Source organism: Coregonus lavaretus (assembly GCF_964263955.1).
Source record: "Coregonus lavaretus genome assembly, chromosome: 12".
In the NCBI taxonomy this organism is placed as follows: Eukaryota; Metazoa; Chordata; class Actinopteri; order Salmoniformes; family Salmonidae; genus Coregonus; species Coregonus lavaretus.
The window spans coordinates 50358649-50376240 of record NC_139999.1 but is presented as its reverse complement, the minus strand read 5'-3'; the positions used below and the strand labels follow the sequence as shown (position 1 = coordinate 50376240).

General features: G+C 41.1%; 1 protein-coding gene across 1 annotated transcript in view; it reads right to left on the bottom strand.

Moving 5' to 3' along the window:
- Positions 1-17592, bottom strand: part of LOC311137858 (histone deacetylase 7-like) — a 72499-nt gene that overhangs the window by 6529 nt on the left and 48378 nt on the right. The window contains exons 18-21 of the mRNA XM_084172465.1: positions 17335-17454; positions 15900-15997; positions 3836-3954; positions 255-388 (exon numbers count right to left, since the gene is read on the bottom strand). Coding sequence (XP_084028591.1) covers positions 255-388; positions 3836-3954; positions 15900-15997; positions 17335-17454 — 471 coding nt within the window. The remainder of the gene's footprint in view (positions 1-254; positions 389-3835; positions 3955-15899; positions 15998-17334; positions 17455-17592) is intronic.

Sequence of the window (17592 nt, the reverse complement as noted above, 5' to 3'; positions counted from 1 at the left end):
AAAAAATGTGGTGTACCCGAACAGCCCAAAAAAACCTCACCGAAGTCCAAAACTAACAAAAACATCACAAAATGTTGTCATAATACATGCACAAACTCTTCTGAACTGTTTCTGCTGGGAAGCATGTGGACACCTTAAGACTACCCATCACTGCCCTAGATGCTGATCGAAGGTCAGCATTGTGTTTTTCCCCCTTATGGCTAGGGTTAGAATTTACAGAGGGGTAAGCTAGTCTTAGATCTGTGTCTACTGACCTGAGTGCCCAGCAGGGCGCTGACACAGGCCTCCGAGGCATCGCAGATTGCCGTGAGGTCGTGACCCCCCTCCAGTGCCATGACAACCCGGCCCCCAGCCAGCCCCATCAGCTGACGTGTCAGGAAGCCAAAACCTGAGGGAGAGATACATTTAAATACTTTATTTGAATTCACAAATTACAATGAAAAGGATTAAAACATTCCAAAGGTCACAGATGCATGGATACAATCGTTGATACAAAAAGCCCCTTCTTCTCCATTTTGCCAAGCACACATACAGGATGTGTGAGAACCCGGAGGGAAAAAGCTGTAATGCTGAAATTTGCTGGTTTTTAAAGGTACAGTGCCTTCAGAAAGTACTGTATTCACACCCCTTGACTTTTTCTACATTTTGTTGTGTTACAGCCTGAATTTAAAATGTATTGAATTGAGATTGTATGTCACTGGCCTACACACAACACCCCATAATGTCAAAGTGGAATTATGTTTTTTGAAATTTTTGCAAATTATTACAAAATGAAAAGCTGAAATGTCTTGAGTCAATAAACATTCAACCCCTTTGTTATGCAAGCCTAAATAAGTTCTGGTGTAAAAATGTGCTTAACAAGTCATATAATAAGTTGCATGGACTCAGTGTGCAACAATAGTGTTTAACATGATTTTTGAATGACTAGCTCATCTACAGTATGTACCCCACACATACAATCATCTGTAAGGTCCCTCAGTTGAGCAGTGAATTTCAAAAACAGATTCAACCACAATGACCAGGGAAGTTTTCCAATGCCTCGCAAAGAAGGGCACCTATTGGTAGATGGGTAAAAATAGAAAATAAGAAATTGAATATCCGTTTGAGCATGGTGAAGTTATTAATTACTCTTTGGATGGTGTATCAAATCACCCAGTCACTACAAAGATACAGGCGTCCTTCCTAACTCCGTTGCCGGAAAATAAATGAAACCGCTCAGTGATTTCACCATGAAGCCAATGGTGATTTTAAAACAGTTACAGAGTTTAAGGGCTTTGATAGGAGAAAACTGAGGATGGATCAACAACATTGTAGTTACTCCACAATACTAACCTAATTGACAGAGTGAAAAACAGGATTCCTGTACACAATAAAAATAATCCTAAACATGCATCCTGTTTGCAACAAGGCACTAAAGTAATACTGCAAAAAAAGTGGCAAAGCAATTCACTTTTTGTCCTGAATACAAAGTGTTATGTTCGGGGAGAAATCCAATACAACACATTACTAAGTACTACTCTCTGTCACACCCTGATCTGTTTCACCTGTCTTTGTGCTTGTCTCCACCCCCCTCCAGGTGTCGCCCATCTTCCCCATTATCCCCAGTGTATTTATACCTGTGTTCTCTGTTTGTCTGTTGCCAGTTCATCTTGTCTTGTCAGGTCTTACCAGCATTCTTTCCCGTCTTCCTGTGTCTCAAGTTCTGTTTCCTAGTTTTTCCCAGTTCTGACCGTTCTGCCTGCTCTGACCCCGTGCCTGCCGTCCTGTGCCTGCCTGACTCTGACGACGAACCTCTGCCTGCCCTGACCCCGAGCCTGCCTGCCGTCCTGTACCTGCCTGACTCTGACCTGATGACGAACCTCTGCCTGCCCTCGACCTGCCCTTTGCCTGCCCCGTGTTTATAATAAATAATCGGAGAACTGTACTATCTGCCTCCTGTGTCTGCATCTGGGTCATATCCTGATACGTGATACTCTCCATATCTTCAAGCATAGTGGTGGCTGCATCATGTTATGGATATGCTTGTAATCATTAACGACTGGGGAGTTTTTCAGGATAAAAAATAAATGGAATGAAGATAAGCACAGGCAAATTCCTAAAGGAAAACCTGATTCAGTCTGCTTTCCACCATACACTGGGAAATGAATTCAACTTTCAGCAGGACAATAACCTAAAACACAAGGCCAAAACTACACTGGAGTTGCTTACCAAGAAGACAGTGAATGTTTCTGATTGGCCTAGTTACAGTTTTGACTTAAATCTATTTGAAAATCTATGGCAAGACTTGAAAATGGCTGTCTAGCAATGATTAACAATCAATTTGACAGAGCTTGAAGAATTTAGAAAAGAATGGGCAAAAATGGTACAATCCAGGTGTGCAAAGCTCTTAAGGGTCTTATCCAGAAAGATGCAAAGCTGTAATCGCTGCCAATGGTAATTCTAACATGTATTGACTCAGGGGTGTGAATATTTATGTTAATTAGATATGTCTTTATTTCATTTTCAATAAATTAGCTAACATTTCTAAAAACAAGTTTTCACTTTGTCATTATTGGGTATTGTGTGAGAAAAAAACGATTTTATCAATTTTCTATTCATTTTGAACAAAATGTGGAATAAGTCAAGGGGTATGAATACTTTCTGAAGACACTGTATTTATACCCCTTGATTTATTCCACATTTTATTGTGTTAAAGCCTGAATTCAAAATGGAAAAAATAGTTTTTTTTCTCACTTATCTACACACAATTCCCCATAATGACAAAGTCAAAACTTGACTTGTTCCACATTTTGTTGTGTTACAGCCTGAATTCAAAATGGATAAAATCATATTTTTTTCCTCACCCATCTACACACAATGCCCCATAATGACAAAGTCAAAACTTGTTTTTACAAAGTAGACTCAGCGATCTGACATAATCATACACAGTGGGGCGACTTCCTGCTCACAGACATAAACATCAAATCTGCCAAGACTGCCACTGTTTGCTCTTTGTCAGGAACTAATACTGACTAAACTACTGTATAAACCCTGTGAAATATAGAACAGTCTGATCAACGTAGTAGAACTCCTAAGATAGTGAGGATGAGGAAGGAATAGGTTGCTCTTAGAACAGTTTAGAACTTGTGGGACAGGTTCATTTCAACCTGTGAGATCCATAGAAGGGAGAGTAAGGTATTAATTTAGCTTCACAATCAAATCTATTCTAATCAAGCCGTTTGGATTGGCTGAGCTAGAGCCAATGGTGAACCAGTAAAGACAGCTAGCTTGATTGTTATTGTGCCAGCTAGGATGTAAACATTTAAAAGTGAAAGGTTTGAAAATAAACCATCTGAATGAATGGTCTTTAAATTCCCACAGGTGATAACACTTGTTTGAATAAAAGTAATGAAAGAGAACCATTTGAGTACTTTGCTACATCAATCCTTTTGATTTGCTTTGACATGGGAAAACACCAAGGAATCAAAGATGGCTGCCAACATGTGATTATTTAACACTACTTAAAACTAACTGTAGCATAGGCTACTCAATTTGTACGAGTTTTTTTTTACCACTGTTACATTTTTGACTCCCCTAACTCTCTAGCTATAAATAGGCAATGTACTGTAATAAAATAAAGCATTATTATAAAGTTGTTAGATATTAGGAGAGGATTCATATTTACAAAAAAATGTCCATTAAGTCTCAATTATGCTTGTCAACTGTAAAAAATAAATAATAATGTGTGATCCCATGACCTTTTGTATGTGTGTGTGTGCGTACACTCAAATGTATATTTGCGTGTGTCCCTGCGTATGGTTCAGTGAGGAACTGACGAGGCGTTTAGTGAGCTTACACTTGGCCGACACTTTGTAGCCCCCTAGTGGCGCCGGATGTCCCTTGACGGCATCGAAACCAGATGAGACCAGCACCATGTCAGGAGAGAACTCATGGGCAATCGGCATCACTACAGTCCTGGAGACAGACAGGAGAGAGAAATCAGACCATTAAACCCATTGACAAGAAAGAGTCGTTCAAGTCTTCAACGCTGTTGTAGGTCAAGCACTCAAACTAGTACGTTTTCCTAAATCGTCTCAAAATCATTGAAAATAGCATAGCTCATAAGGCCTAGTAAATGTGCTTATAATGCATTATGAAGAGGTTATTCATAGAAAGTGTTACAAAAAAAAAGTTTTTTTTTAACAAAGAAAATTCTGCTGTACCCACGTGAGAAAGTCATTGCTGAGCCTGCGTGACAGACGAACGTAGTTGCTAGCAAGAGCATAACATGATTTTTCAGGGTCACAAGAGAATAACATACTATATGTGACTATGACCCTTTAATTGACTGTACATTTCACACTAGGCCATATACCGGGGTATTTGGAAATAGCCACGGGATGATTTTTCAATACCGCCAATACTGTTGTAACTATTTCTTTGACGTTTTTCAATACATTTTTATATTTGTAGTCATTTTTTAAGTAAATACCTGCAGTCAACTTGTGCAATGTGTTAGGAGATAAAGCAGATTGCGTTCTTATGTCACCTGTCACATTATTTTACGTTATGAAGCTTACTTAGTTCCCCAGTACAGTTGAGCCAGTCACGTGTTTGTTTGTAACTAGCACAATGGGAGATGGCGGGAGCAGGAAAGTCTACAGTGTTTTTTTGCTTCAATACAGTGATCAGGGATGTGCAACTATAGTTTTCCTTCACAGAAAATAAGTCAGTGCACCACATTCGACATAAAATAGCTTCATTTTCATCAGATGACAACAGAAGTGCAACGCTATTTGGCTGGCAGCTTACAATGAAAAAGCAAGGTCTTTTTTGGTCAAAAACGATGCATGGCCATCATATTTCTAATGTTTAAGCCTTTCATAGAAAGAATGTAGACAGCTACATTTCCTAATGTTTTGCCTGCTCTTCTCCGAGCAGAGCAGACAGGCCCGGTGCCCTAGCGACTCCAGACTCCACACAGACACAGCGTGTACACATGGTGCTCCAGAGCCAGTACTGTTCTTCCTTCAGACAGGCATGCGTCCAAACGTTGTTTGTTTGTACAATGTCTCTCGTTCACATTCGCTTGTCAATGTCCAAACTCACCAAAAATGACATTCGGTAGCGCCTACCTATATATGTATAACTTTATGAGCTAGATTCCTTGTCTTTGCAATTAGTTTATTTTAGTTTGCACTTGTTAGCATATTTAGCTAGCAGCCTCCATGGAAATTCGCTATTATTTGTGCAATTTCTTTTTAGCATTCTGGTAATAGTCGCCAAATGGTATTTTTTCATTTTTTTCTGGTGCCCCCTTGTGTACTAAACCGGTAATACCGTAAATCCCGAGATGAGAGAAGGACGGTATGACGATATGTCACATTGGGTAACATTTTGAAGAAACATGGTCAAATTAAACCCCATGTTCCACAGATCTAACCTGGTCCCAGATCAGTTTGTGCGGTCTTGCCAACACCTATGGTCATTGCGAAACAGCACAAACAAATCCAGAACCAGGCTACCATTGATCAGTCCAACTGTCCGAAACATTTCTACAAACTCCTAGGTAACATACAGGTATGTGACACAATGTCACCCCAATTAAAAGTAGATGAAAGTTGAAATGCTAACCACATGGTGCTCTAACTCCAGCCTCACATAATAGATGGATAAACATTACATCAAGTCACACAGATACCATGTAGTTACACATAGTTACACATCATTTACATTTCTCAGTTTGACAACATTTCATGCGAAAACACACTCACTAAACTGAACATTTGGCCTCTTCCATGAAATGTAATAATTGTTTTATGTATCTTATATGCAGTTACCTGGTACACCTGAGTACCTACTAGGATACATTCTGGTTACCAAAGTAGTTAAACTACATGCCAACAAGGGCAACTTTATGTAAAGTGCTACCAAACAGATAACAACCATCAGGACCAAGAGAGAGTGATGTCCAGAGGGGAGTATTTGACGATGATGCCAGCACAGATTCTCTAGTTTCATCTTCTGGGACCGCTTCCTTTGTTCTTCTCCTCCTCCTCCTCCCTTCCTCCTCCCATTGCTGCTGCCAGTGATTTAGCGAGCACACACGGCCCATGCAGTGTTTGATTCCTCTCGCTACCTCTTTCTCTCCCCCACCATCTCCCTCTCTCTGTCTCTCTCCATCCTCCCTTCGTCCCTGTCTCTCCCTCTCTCCTTCCTCTTTCTCTCTCCCCCATTCTCTCTTCCTCTCTCTTTCTGCCTCTCCCCTCCTCCCCCTCTCTCCCTTTCCCTCCCTTCCTCTCTCTCCCCTCTCTCTTTCCCTCTCTCTCCGGCCGCCAGTTCAAAGCGTTTCGGCGGGCGTCTGGTTCCCATTAGGGGCTCGTCCCTCTTCTCACGTCACTGACAGCCAGCCATCTGGGATCCATTGGGCTTAATTACGCCGTCTTTGGATTCCCTAACAATGCACCCCTCCTACCCCCATTCCTCCCCGGCATGCACTACCAGACCCTGCAGCCCGTGTTGTGGGGGTGCACCTCCTCATACATACACATTCATGTACATGCACGTGTACACGCACAAATGCATACTGGCGTGCACGCATACACACACACACAAATACACATGGCTGTGCACACCTGCAAACAACCACACACACTTCTTCTTCAATACACACTCACAAGTACCACCCCCCTCCCACCCACGCTTCACAAAAATCCACCAGCCTATATCAACCTCCACCCCTAAAAAACACTACCTCATCAGATTCTAACCCCTACCACTGACCCCCTACGCCCCAACATACAGCCCCTTTACCTGACCCCCCTGCCTAGTACCACATACACACACCACATTGTACCCCCCAACTCCAAAGGAATCCACCAGATTATACTGAAATCCACCCAACCCCCCCCTCCACACACACACTATATACAGAAGAAGGTGCCATTTTGGAGGCCTTTGGAGGCATCCCAAGATCCCTCAGCCTCTGAATGGCAAGATGTGATATAAACAGAACCGGCCCATTTCTACATTTCTATGCACCAATACATATGCTTCTAACTGGGAGATTGAAATCTCAATCATGAATATGAATCAAATTAGAAAGATGGCAGGATTCCATCGGGGGGCCAGTATGAAAATGTATGCACTCACTAACTGTAAGTCGCTGTGGATAAGAGTGTCTGCTAAATGACTAAAATGTAAAATGTAAATGAATGGAACCAGTCACTACACTTATTACATTTACAGCCATTGCAGAAACTCTTGAAATTGGGTGCATCTTGTCTGGCTGTACAGAAAGTCTGGGGAATAGAAGCTCAGTCACAGAGATTTTCCTTCCACAGAATCGACAATATATTGCTTTACAGTGTTTGTTGGTGGAATAGGGTGGGGGGAACACTTGTGAGCGGAGTTCCCAAAGTGAAATCATTTTCACATGTAAATATGTGTCTTAAAGGTGAACTCCTGGGATTCTACATTAGGATTTTCTAAAGTAAATTTTTCCAATTCCACACCAGGATATAGCCTATAGGCATACAATAAATAGTTGCTAGGTAACATCTAAATGTATTGAGAGCTACTGTAAGAAAAGGTTGTTGGTAGCATACACCTGTACTGAGAGTTAAGAAAAAGTTATTAGGTAGAAAAAGTTACTAAGTTACTAGGTAACATCTGTAGTAGGTAACATCTAGGTAACAAACACCTGTACTGAAAACTAAGTGAGAGTTGCTAGATTACTGGGAACTACCTGTACACATAACGAAGGTAGAGTTGCTAGATAACATACACTTAAACTAAGGAACATTTAACAGGTTTCTTTCCCATTTTATACATCCAGTGAATCAACACAGACTATACTGCCTAAGTGGTTCTCAGTGAGTTAGCAAATAGCATAGTATGCTAAGGGTAAACATTGGGCCTAGCGTCTGCCTGTTGCAATCGTTGGCTTGTAACGGTACAGCATGGCTTTAGCCGTTAGCTTCGTGAGTTTGACGAGCTTGGCCCACCCACGGTGTGTGTATGCACCATACAGACCTCACATACTGTTTAACTGCCTGGTGGCGAGCCAACACCGCTGACAGGAACGCTCAAAGTTCATTATGCTGCAAACCGAGCAGCTATTCATTCAGGGGCTGTGGCTTGAATGAAGTGGAAAGTGCGGTGCACAGAAAAAAGACATTGGGACGCAGCACCATACAGTGGCATATATTTACACAATGGGCTCTATTTCCGGCTGGCGTTAAGCCAGCGCAATTGTCAAACACAAAATGTAAGCGGACATCCCCTTTTTATCTGTACATTATTTTAGCCAGCTCCTGTTATTATTTAGAAATGCTTAAACCCCTCATGTAGGCAACATGTCCATAAGCCCATCATGGAACGAGAGATGAGCAGATACCGGTGACCCTATTTAGAAACATTTCAGTTATTTTCCTGTAACAATTGCTTGTTTTCCATTTAATGTGATTCAAAAACAAGCCCTAGGCCTACTACAATGAAAGCTGTTTCAACAGCAATGCGTCAGGTGTATTTCTTATCCTGGCCATGCATTAGCCAAAGAGCCCATCTATAAAAGGTTTCTAGGTCACACTTTATTTGGTTAGTCCGGATAGTCCATTTGTAGATGCTCTACAGATGGTCATACTATCAACAAACTATCTGTTGATAAGCAACTGCTTGCTAAGGTTACGGTTAGGGTTAGGTTTAGAATAAGGGTTAGGGTAAGGTTTAATGTTAGGGCTAGGGTTAAGTTTAGGGTTAGGATAAGGGTTAAGGTTAGGGCTAGGGTTAGTAGATAGTTTGTTGAAATGTTACTGATAGTCTGTAGAGCATCTATAGACGGACTATCTAAACAAAGTATTACCGGTTTCTAAATGGTCTCCTCGTTAGGATTTTGCCATCATGCTTTTGCATTATTCACAATTGAAATAGGCCTACCTGCAGTGTGTACTCCATTCAGCTTGAATCCATCCCCATTTCCAAAGAGTGTCTCTTGTCTGGTTACCAAAGACACATTCCACCAAACGTATTCAAATGATGCAGTCCTATAAGGCCATATCAACGGTAGGCCTAGGCTATATCTTGGTTATTGAGAACATGCCTCACACATACAATACAATTTACAGGAGCCTAGTATCATTTTTTTTTTAGGAGAAGTGTGATGCGTAAAGACATACTTGTTGAAGCCAATTTCAACAATGTTGACTGTCAACACTCCAAACATATTGAGCAAACACTGTTGTTATTACTCGTTACTGTTGCCTGTGCTATTTAATAAACTGTAGTATCAATTCACAATGGACTAGGATGAGAATATTCAGTGCCCCCCCTTACAGAAAATAACTATAGTATTAATATAGGATATTATAGGATTTCTATAGTAACCTATAGTGGGCATATAGTGTCCTATAATATCTCTCACCCTATATAATATTCTTATAGGATTTCCTGCCAGATGTTTTCTGTTATAATACTCAATAGTATTTGAATAGTATTATCATGAATCAAAATCTCTATATTATTCCTATAGTGAGTTTTTAGTAGTTCTCCCAGCTGCTTAAGAGCTCACTTACATACCTATCATTAATATGCTTTTTTCAATGAAGAACATTGTTGTTCATTGTCATACTTGTTGTTCAGCTTGTTTGCCTTTTTCTGCTACATCATCTACGTTTAAAATCAATGTTATTTAAATATTTCCAAAATTAAATAAATTGCAGAACATTGCCCGTGTCTCAAAAATCGTGTAGATCCAACAACATGTCTCAACTCATATTGAATTGGTGGAAGAGCTACTCTACACTTTTTATATGACTTATTTTTAAGTTACGCAAATCCTAAAAAAATGTACTCATACACTTAATGACAAAAGTATGTGGACACCTGTTCGTCAAACATCTCATTCCAGAATCATGGGCATTAATATGGAGTTGTTCCACCCTTTGCTGCTATAACAGCCTTCTGGGAAGGCTTTCCACTAGATGTCGGAACACTGCTGCAGGGACTTGCTTCCATTCAGCCACGAGCATTAGTGAGGTCGGGCACTGATGTTGGGCGATTAGGCCTGGCTCACAGTTGGCGTTCCAATTTATCCCAAAGGTGTTCGATGGGGTTGAGATCAAGGCTCTGTGCAGACCAGTCAAGTTCTTCCACACGAACTCAACAAACTATTTCTGTATGGACCTTGCTTTGTGCACGAGGGCATTGTCATGCTGAAACAGAAAAGGGCCTTCCCCAACTGTTTCCACAAAGTTGGAAGCACAGAATCGTCCATCCACGACCCATTTTCAATGCCCTGGCTGAGGGAAGGAGGTTCTCACCCAAGATTTGACGGTACATGGCCCCGTCATGTACCGTTTGACAGTGGGAATGGTGTTCTTGGGGTCATAGGGAGCATTCCTCCTCCTCCAAACACAGCGAGTTGAGTTGATACCAAAGAGCTCGATTTTGGTGTCATCTGACCACAACACTTTCACCCAGTTCTCCTCTGAATCATTCAGATGTTCATTGGCAAACTTCAGACGGCTCTGTATATGTGCTTTTTGAGCAGGGGGACCTTGCGGGCGCTGCAGGATTTCAGTCCTTCACGGCATAGTGTGTTACCAATTGTTTTCTTGGTGACTATGGTCCCAGCTGCCTTGAGATCATTGACAAGATCCTCCCTTGTAGTTCTGGGCTGATTCCTCACCGTTCTCATAATCATTGCAACTCCACGAGGTGAGATCTTGCATGTAGCCCCAGGCCGAGGGAGATTGACAGTTCTTTTGTGTTTCTTCTATTTGCGAATAATCGCACCAACCGTTGTCACCTTCTCACCAAGCTGCTTGGCGATGGTCTTGTAGCCCATTCCAGCCTTGTGTAGGTCTACAATCTTGTCCCTGACATCCTTGGAGAGCTCTTTGGTCTTGGCCATGGTGGAGACTTCTGTGGACAGGTGTCTTTTATACAGGTAACAAGCTGAGATTAGGAGCACTCCCTTTAAGAGTGTGCTCCTAATCTCAGCTCGTTACCTGTATAAAAGACACCTGGGAGCCAGAAATCTTTCTGATTGAGAGTGGGTCAAATACTTATTTCCCTCATTAAAATGCAAATCAATTTATAAAAATGTTTGACATGCGTTTTTCTGGATTAATTTTTTTGTTATTCTGTCTCTCACTGTTCAAATAAACCTACCATTAAAATTATAGACTGATCATGTCTTTGTCAGTGGGCAAACGTACAACATCAGCAGGGGATCAAATACTTTTTTCCCTCACTGTAGATATATATAAAATGACTAGACTTCTTATAGTAATTTCCCGAAAATACCATAATATTTTTTATAGTAATTTCTATAGTAATTACTATAATATTACTATAATATTTTTATAATAAATGTGTATGATAATCTTATAGGATTAGTATAGATTGTTTCTGTAAGGGGGCCAGTCGAATTGGAGATGACAACGCAAAGACCGTCAATAACCTACAGAACGGCATGCAGTATTAAAGGGGAATGGAAACTCTTTAGGAAGTAAAGCTGTGCAAAGAGATGTATTCAATCCACTAATAATAAACGTGTGCTTGTAATATAGAAACATCTCTTTGCATCTAATTGCAATTCATCTGATCACTCTTCATAACATTCTGGAGTATATGCAAATTGCCATAATCAAAACTGAGGCAGCAGACTTGGTGAAAATTAATATTTGTGTCATTCTCAAAACTTTTGACCACAACTGTACTACAGACACCATAATGCATACTTTTAAATTATATTATGTGAGCTAAACACTTACATATATATATATATATAGATATAAGGTGAATGCACCAATTTGTAAGTCGCTCTGGATAAGAGCGTCTGCTAAATGACGTAAATGTAAATGTAAATGTAGATATACAGTGCAAAATAAGGCATATAATTACAATAATTGGCTTTTAACTTTAATTCCTTCTATACAGTGCATTCGGAAAGTATTCAGACCCCTTCCCTTTTTCCACATTTTGCTACGTTACAGCATTATTCTAAAATTGATTAAGTAATGTTTTAACCACATCAATCTACACACAATACCCCATAATAAAAACACAAATACCTTATTTACATAAGTATTCAGACCCTTCGCTATGAGACTCGAAAATGAGCTCACGTGCATCCTGTTTCCATTGATAATCCTTGAGATGATTCTACAACTTGATTGGAGTCCACCTGTGGTGAAATCAATTGATTGGACATAATTTGGAAAGGCACACACCTGTCTATATAAGATCCCACAGTTGACAGTGCATGTCAGAGCAAATATCAAGCTGTGAGGTCGAAGGAATTGTCCGTAGAGCTCTGAGACAGGATTGTGTCGAGGCACAGATCTGGGGAAGGGTACCAAAAATTGTCTGCAGCATTGAAGGTCTTCAAGAACACAGTGGCCTCCATCATTCTTAAATGAAAAATGTTTTATATATATATACAGCGCCTTCGGAAAGAATTCAGACCCCTTGATTTTTTCCACATTTTGTTACTTTAAAGCCTAATTCTAAAATGGATTCAATTGTTTTTTTCCCCTCATCAATTTACACACATTACCCAATAATGACAAAGCAAAAACAGGTTTTTAGACATTTCTGCACATTTATAAAAAAAAAAGTTTAAAAAAAAGGGAATATTACATTTACATAAGTATTCAGACCCTTTACTCAGTACTTTGCCACTTCTTCGTTGTCTTGGCTTTGTGCTTTTGGTTCTTGTCCCGTTGGAAGGTGAACCTTTGCCCCAGTCTGAGGTCCTGAGAGCTCTGGAGCAGGTTTTCATCAAGGATCTCTCTGTACTTTGCTCCGTTCATCTTTCCCTCGATCCTGACTAGTCTCCCAGTCCCTGTCACTGAAAAACATCCTCACAGCATGATGCTTCCACCACCATACTTCACCATTGGGATGGCGGCAGGTTTCTCATGGTCTGAGAGTCTTTAGTTGCCTTTTGGCAAACTCCAAGCAGGCTGTCATATGCCTTTTACTGAGGAGTGGCTTCCGTCTGACCACTCTACCATAAAGGCCTGATTGGTGGAGTGCTGTAGAGATGGTTGTCCTTCTGGAAGGTTCTCCCATCTCCACAGAGGAACTCTAGAGCTCTGTCAGAGTGACCATCGGGTTCTTGGTCACCTCCCTGACCAAGGCTCTTCTCCCCCGATTGCTCAGTTTGGCCGGGCAGTCTTGGTGGTTCCAAACTTCTTCCATTTAAGAATGATGGAGGCCACTGCGTTCTTGGGGACCTTCAATGCTGCATAAATGTTTTGGTACCCTTCCCCAGATCTGTGCCTCGACACAATCCTGTCTCGGAGCACTACGGACAATTCCTTTGACCTCACGGCTTGATTTTTGCTCTGACATGCACTGTCAACTGTGGGACCTTATACAGTTGAAGTCGGAAGTTTACATACACTTAGGTTGGAGTCATTAAAACTTGTTTTTCAACCACTCCACAAATGTATTGTTAACAAACTATAGTTTTGGCAAGTCGGTTAGGACATCTACTTTGTGCATGACACAAGTAATTTTTCCAACAATTGTTTACAGACAGATTATTTCACTTATAATTCACTGTACTTTAAACAGTGCCTTTAAACAGCTTGGAAAATTCCAGAAAATGATGTCATGGCTTTAGAAGCTTCTGATAGGCTAATTGACATCATTTGAGTCAATTGGAGGTGTACCTGTGGATGTATTTCAAGGCCTACCTTCAAACTCAGTGCCTCTTTGCTTGACATCATGGGAAAATCAAAATAAATCAGCCAAGACCTCAGAAAACAAATGGTAGACCTCCACAAGTCTGGTTCATCCTTGGGAGCAATTTCCAAATGCCTGGTACACGTTACTCTGTACAAACAATAGTACGCAAGTATAAACACCATGGGATCACGCAGCCGTCATACCGCTCAGGAAGGAGACGCGTTCTGTCTCCTAGAGATTAACGTACTTTGGTGCGAAAAGTGCAAATCAATCCCAGAACAACAGTAAAGGACCTTGTGAAGATGCTGGAGGAAACAGGTACAAAAGTATCTATATCCACAGTAAAACCAGTCCTGTATCTCCGCAAGGAAGAAGCCACTGCTCCAAAACTGCCATAAAAAAGCCAGACTACGGTTTGCAACTACACATGGGGACAAAGATCGTACCTTTTGGAGAAATGTCCTCTGGTCTGATGAAACAAAAATAGAACTGTTTGGCCATAATGACCATCGTTATGTTTGGAGGAAAAAGGGGGAAGAGCTTGCAAGCCGAAGAACACCATCCCAACCGTGAAGCACGGGGGTGGCAGCATCATGCTGTGGGGGTGCTTTGCTGCAGGAGGGACTGGTGCACTTCAGAAAATAGATGGCATCATGAGGAAGGAAATTGATGTGGATATATTGAAGCAACATCTCAAGACATCAGTCAGGAAGTTAAATATTGGTCGCAAATGGGTCTTCCAAATGGACAATGACCCCAAGCATACTTCCAATGGCTTAAGGACAACAAAGTCAAGGTATTGGAGTGGCCATCACAAAGCCCTGACCTCAATCCTATAGAAAATGTGTGGACAGAACAGAAACATCGTGTGCGAGCAAGGAGGCCTACGAACCTGACTCAGTTACACCAGCTCTGTCAGGAGGAATGGGCCAAAATTCACCCAACTTATTGTTGGAAGCTTGTGGAAGGCTACCCAAAATGTTTGACCCAAGTTAAACAATTTAAAGGTAATGCTACCAAATACTAATTGAGTGTATGTAAACTTCTGACTCACTGGGAATGTGATAAAATAAATAAAAGCTGAAATAAATCATTCTCTCTACTATTATTCTGACATTTCACATTCTTAAACTAAAGTGGTGATCCTAACTGACCTAAAACAGGACATTTTTACTAGGATTAAATGTCAGGAATTGTGAAAAACGTAGTTTAAATGTATTTGGGTGTATGTAAACATCCAACTTCAACTATATAGACAGGTGTGTGCCTTTCCAAATCATGTCCAATCAATTGAATTTTCCACAGGTGGACTCCAATCAAGTTGTAGAAACATCTCAAGGATGATCAATGGAAACAGGATGCACCTGAGCTCAATTTCGAGTCTCATAGCAAAGGGTCTGAATACTTATGTAAATAAGGTATTTCTGTTTTTTATATTTAATACATTTGCAAAAATTGATAAAAACCTGTTTTCGCTTTGTCATTATGGGGTATTGTGTGTAGATTGCTGAAAAAAATATAACATTTAATCCATTTTAGAATAAGGCTGTAACGTAACAAAATGTGGAAAACGTCAAGGGGTCTGAATACGTTCCGAAGGCACTGTATAGAAGGAATTAAAGTTAAAAGCCAATTATTGTAATTATATGCCTTATTTTGTAATTCCAGTTCAATTCTGATTTCAGTCACTCCTTACAAAATAAGGAAGACTCAATATGCTCTAAGTTGTTCTCTATCATTAGGAGGTCGTGTAAATGGCAGTGTACAAGATACACATTTTCACAGGTGTTTTTTCTTGACTGATTACCATTTGATTGATGTGGTGCTATTGCATGTCATATCATTTGAAAGGGCTGTCTCTCAGCTTTCAAAATATGTATTATGTTATCATATATGGTTTGACACCAGCAAAGTATGTTCATTAATGTACGCAGAGGTCATGGTCTAAGTAAATCCATGAATTCCCCATGGATTGGATGGCATCACAAACATCCAACTCGCACCACAATATAACATCTGAACACATGATATACATGTCTGTTATATCACAGCTGTGTGTCGTATTTCAACGATGAGTGACGAGGTTTGGTAAGACTTTCTATGAATCAATAGCGAGCACCCCTGGCTTTGACTAGAATATAATCTTTGTGCTTTTGTTTTAATGTGAATTGGGCTGGAGGTAAGGTGAGGTAGGTTAGGTGTGTGTGTCTCTACTGTACCTAAATGCTGCCAGGTATTCAGCGTCGCCCACGGGGGGATCCAAGCCTCCCGTCCACGCCACATTGACATTGAAGCCCTCACCTGCACCTGCTCCAACCTGGACAGAGCGGGAGAGAGAGAGAGAAGGGAGAGAGAGTTATGTTTGCATCTTACTTCATTGAAAGTTGTGCTGAGAGTTAAAGGTCATGAGATATTTTGCATCAAATGTTCACAGACAATCAGCACGGTTGTTTAATAATGTGCATTTGTGCAATTAATGAAAAGCCGCGTCACATTTCAATGACATAAGGGAGTGATTACGATTTCCAAATGAAAGACGGCTGGCCATTAATTCAATGCCTCCATCAACTCAACTATTTCGATTTTTGATACAATTTGTCAAATCTGCTTATAAATCACTCGCAGCAACAAAACTACACCCAGATTAAGTCCCAGTTTGAACACACTACAGGGACGTACGTATATTCTTGAGTCGGCACTTGGCGATATTCCATTTCTAGCTATATTTCACCTAATCTCCGCACCCAGAACCCAATTTTAACATCTGTCAAGAGAGACTATATTTCATCAAATGCCAGGCACAACCGGTGGACGTCTCCCTGATTTGACCTCACGTTTGTGGGATGGCATACTAACTGATCCCCTGGTCTTAAGAGGAGAGTAAGCCTTAAAAATGCCTGCTAACGGCTATTTCGCTTTTGAAACTCCTCCACCATCGCTCAATGTCACGGTGAGGAGATAGTGAGGACTCTGAGTGACACACTCTTGGCAACAAATCGCAGTCATTTCCTTTGTGGGTGTGTGTTCGTGTGTGTGAGGATGATGTGCGTTGCAGAGTGTCTGACTCGACTCTCTCTCGGTAGACGGGATGTTCACAGGGCAAACTCAAAACACATGAGCTCCGCCATCCACTGCCAACTAGTCACTCTCCCTCTCTTTCTCTCTCTCCATTGTTCTTCTCTTCTTCATCCCTTCTGTTATTCCTTTCATGTTTAAGAGACCCTGGAGCGGATTACGGGTACCCTGATGTTTCTGTGTGGTACCCCTGATGACATCACTGCTACCCCCTAGTGTGTTATATAGGTACATGGGGCTGTGGTAGAGGGACACAGAGACTCCAGAGGTTTACCACACAGCTCAGCGGCGGTTGAGGGGCTATTTAAGGCTAAACCACATCCAAGCCAGCGTAGCATCTAATGGACCATCCTCCCATGATGAAGAATATGGGAAAATGTCCACTTTTTTATCCTCCTTATTTGGTGAGAATGGAGTGGGTGGTAACAGACGCTAAAGAGGTTTTCAGACTATTGGGCCGACCCAATCCGTTCTGTGCTGGCTCAGACGTTTTTTTTTCTTCTTCAAATGAAAAGACCATTCATGTATTTGATGGGGGAGCATGATGTACATGGTGGTGGATAGTGCAACCTAACTTACCTCAGCTGGGTCCCCGCTACCGGGGAAGAAGTTGCCATTGTCATAGCGATGCAGGGAGATATACAGCACACTGGGGTCGTTGTAGAACACCGACTGGGTACCGTTGCCATGGTGAACATCCTGGACATTGGGGATAAAGGTCAGGGGGTCGTCAGACTCTTAATTATGTAGTACGCTTGACCAGTCTCATACTTGCTCTGGTTGTTTGCATCATCTCCTTTAGTGCACACCAAACTACATTGAATTATTTGTCTTTAT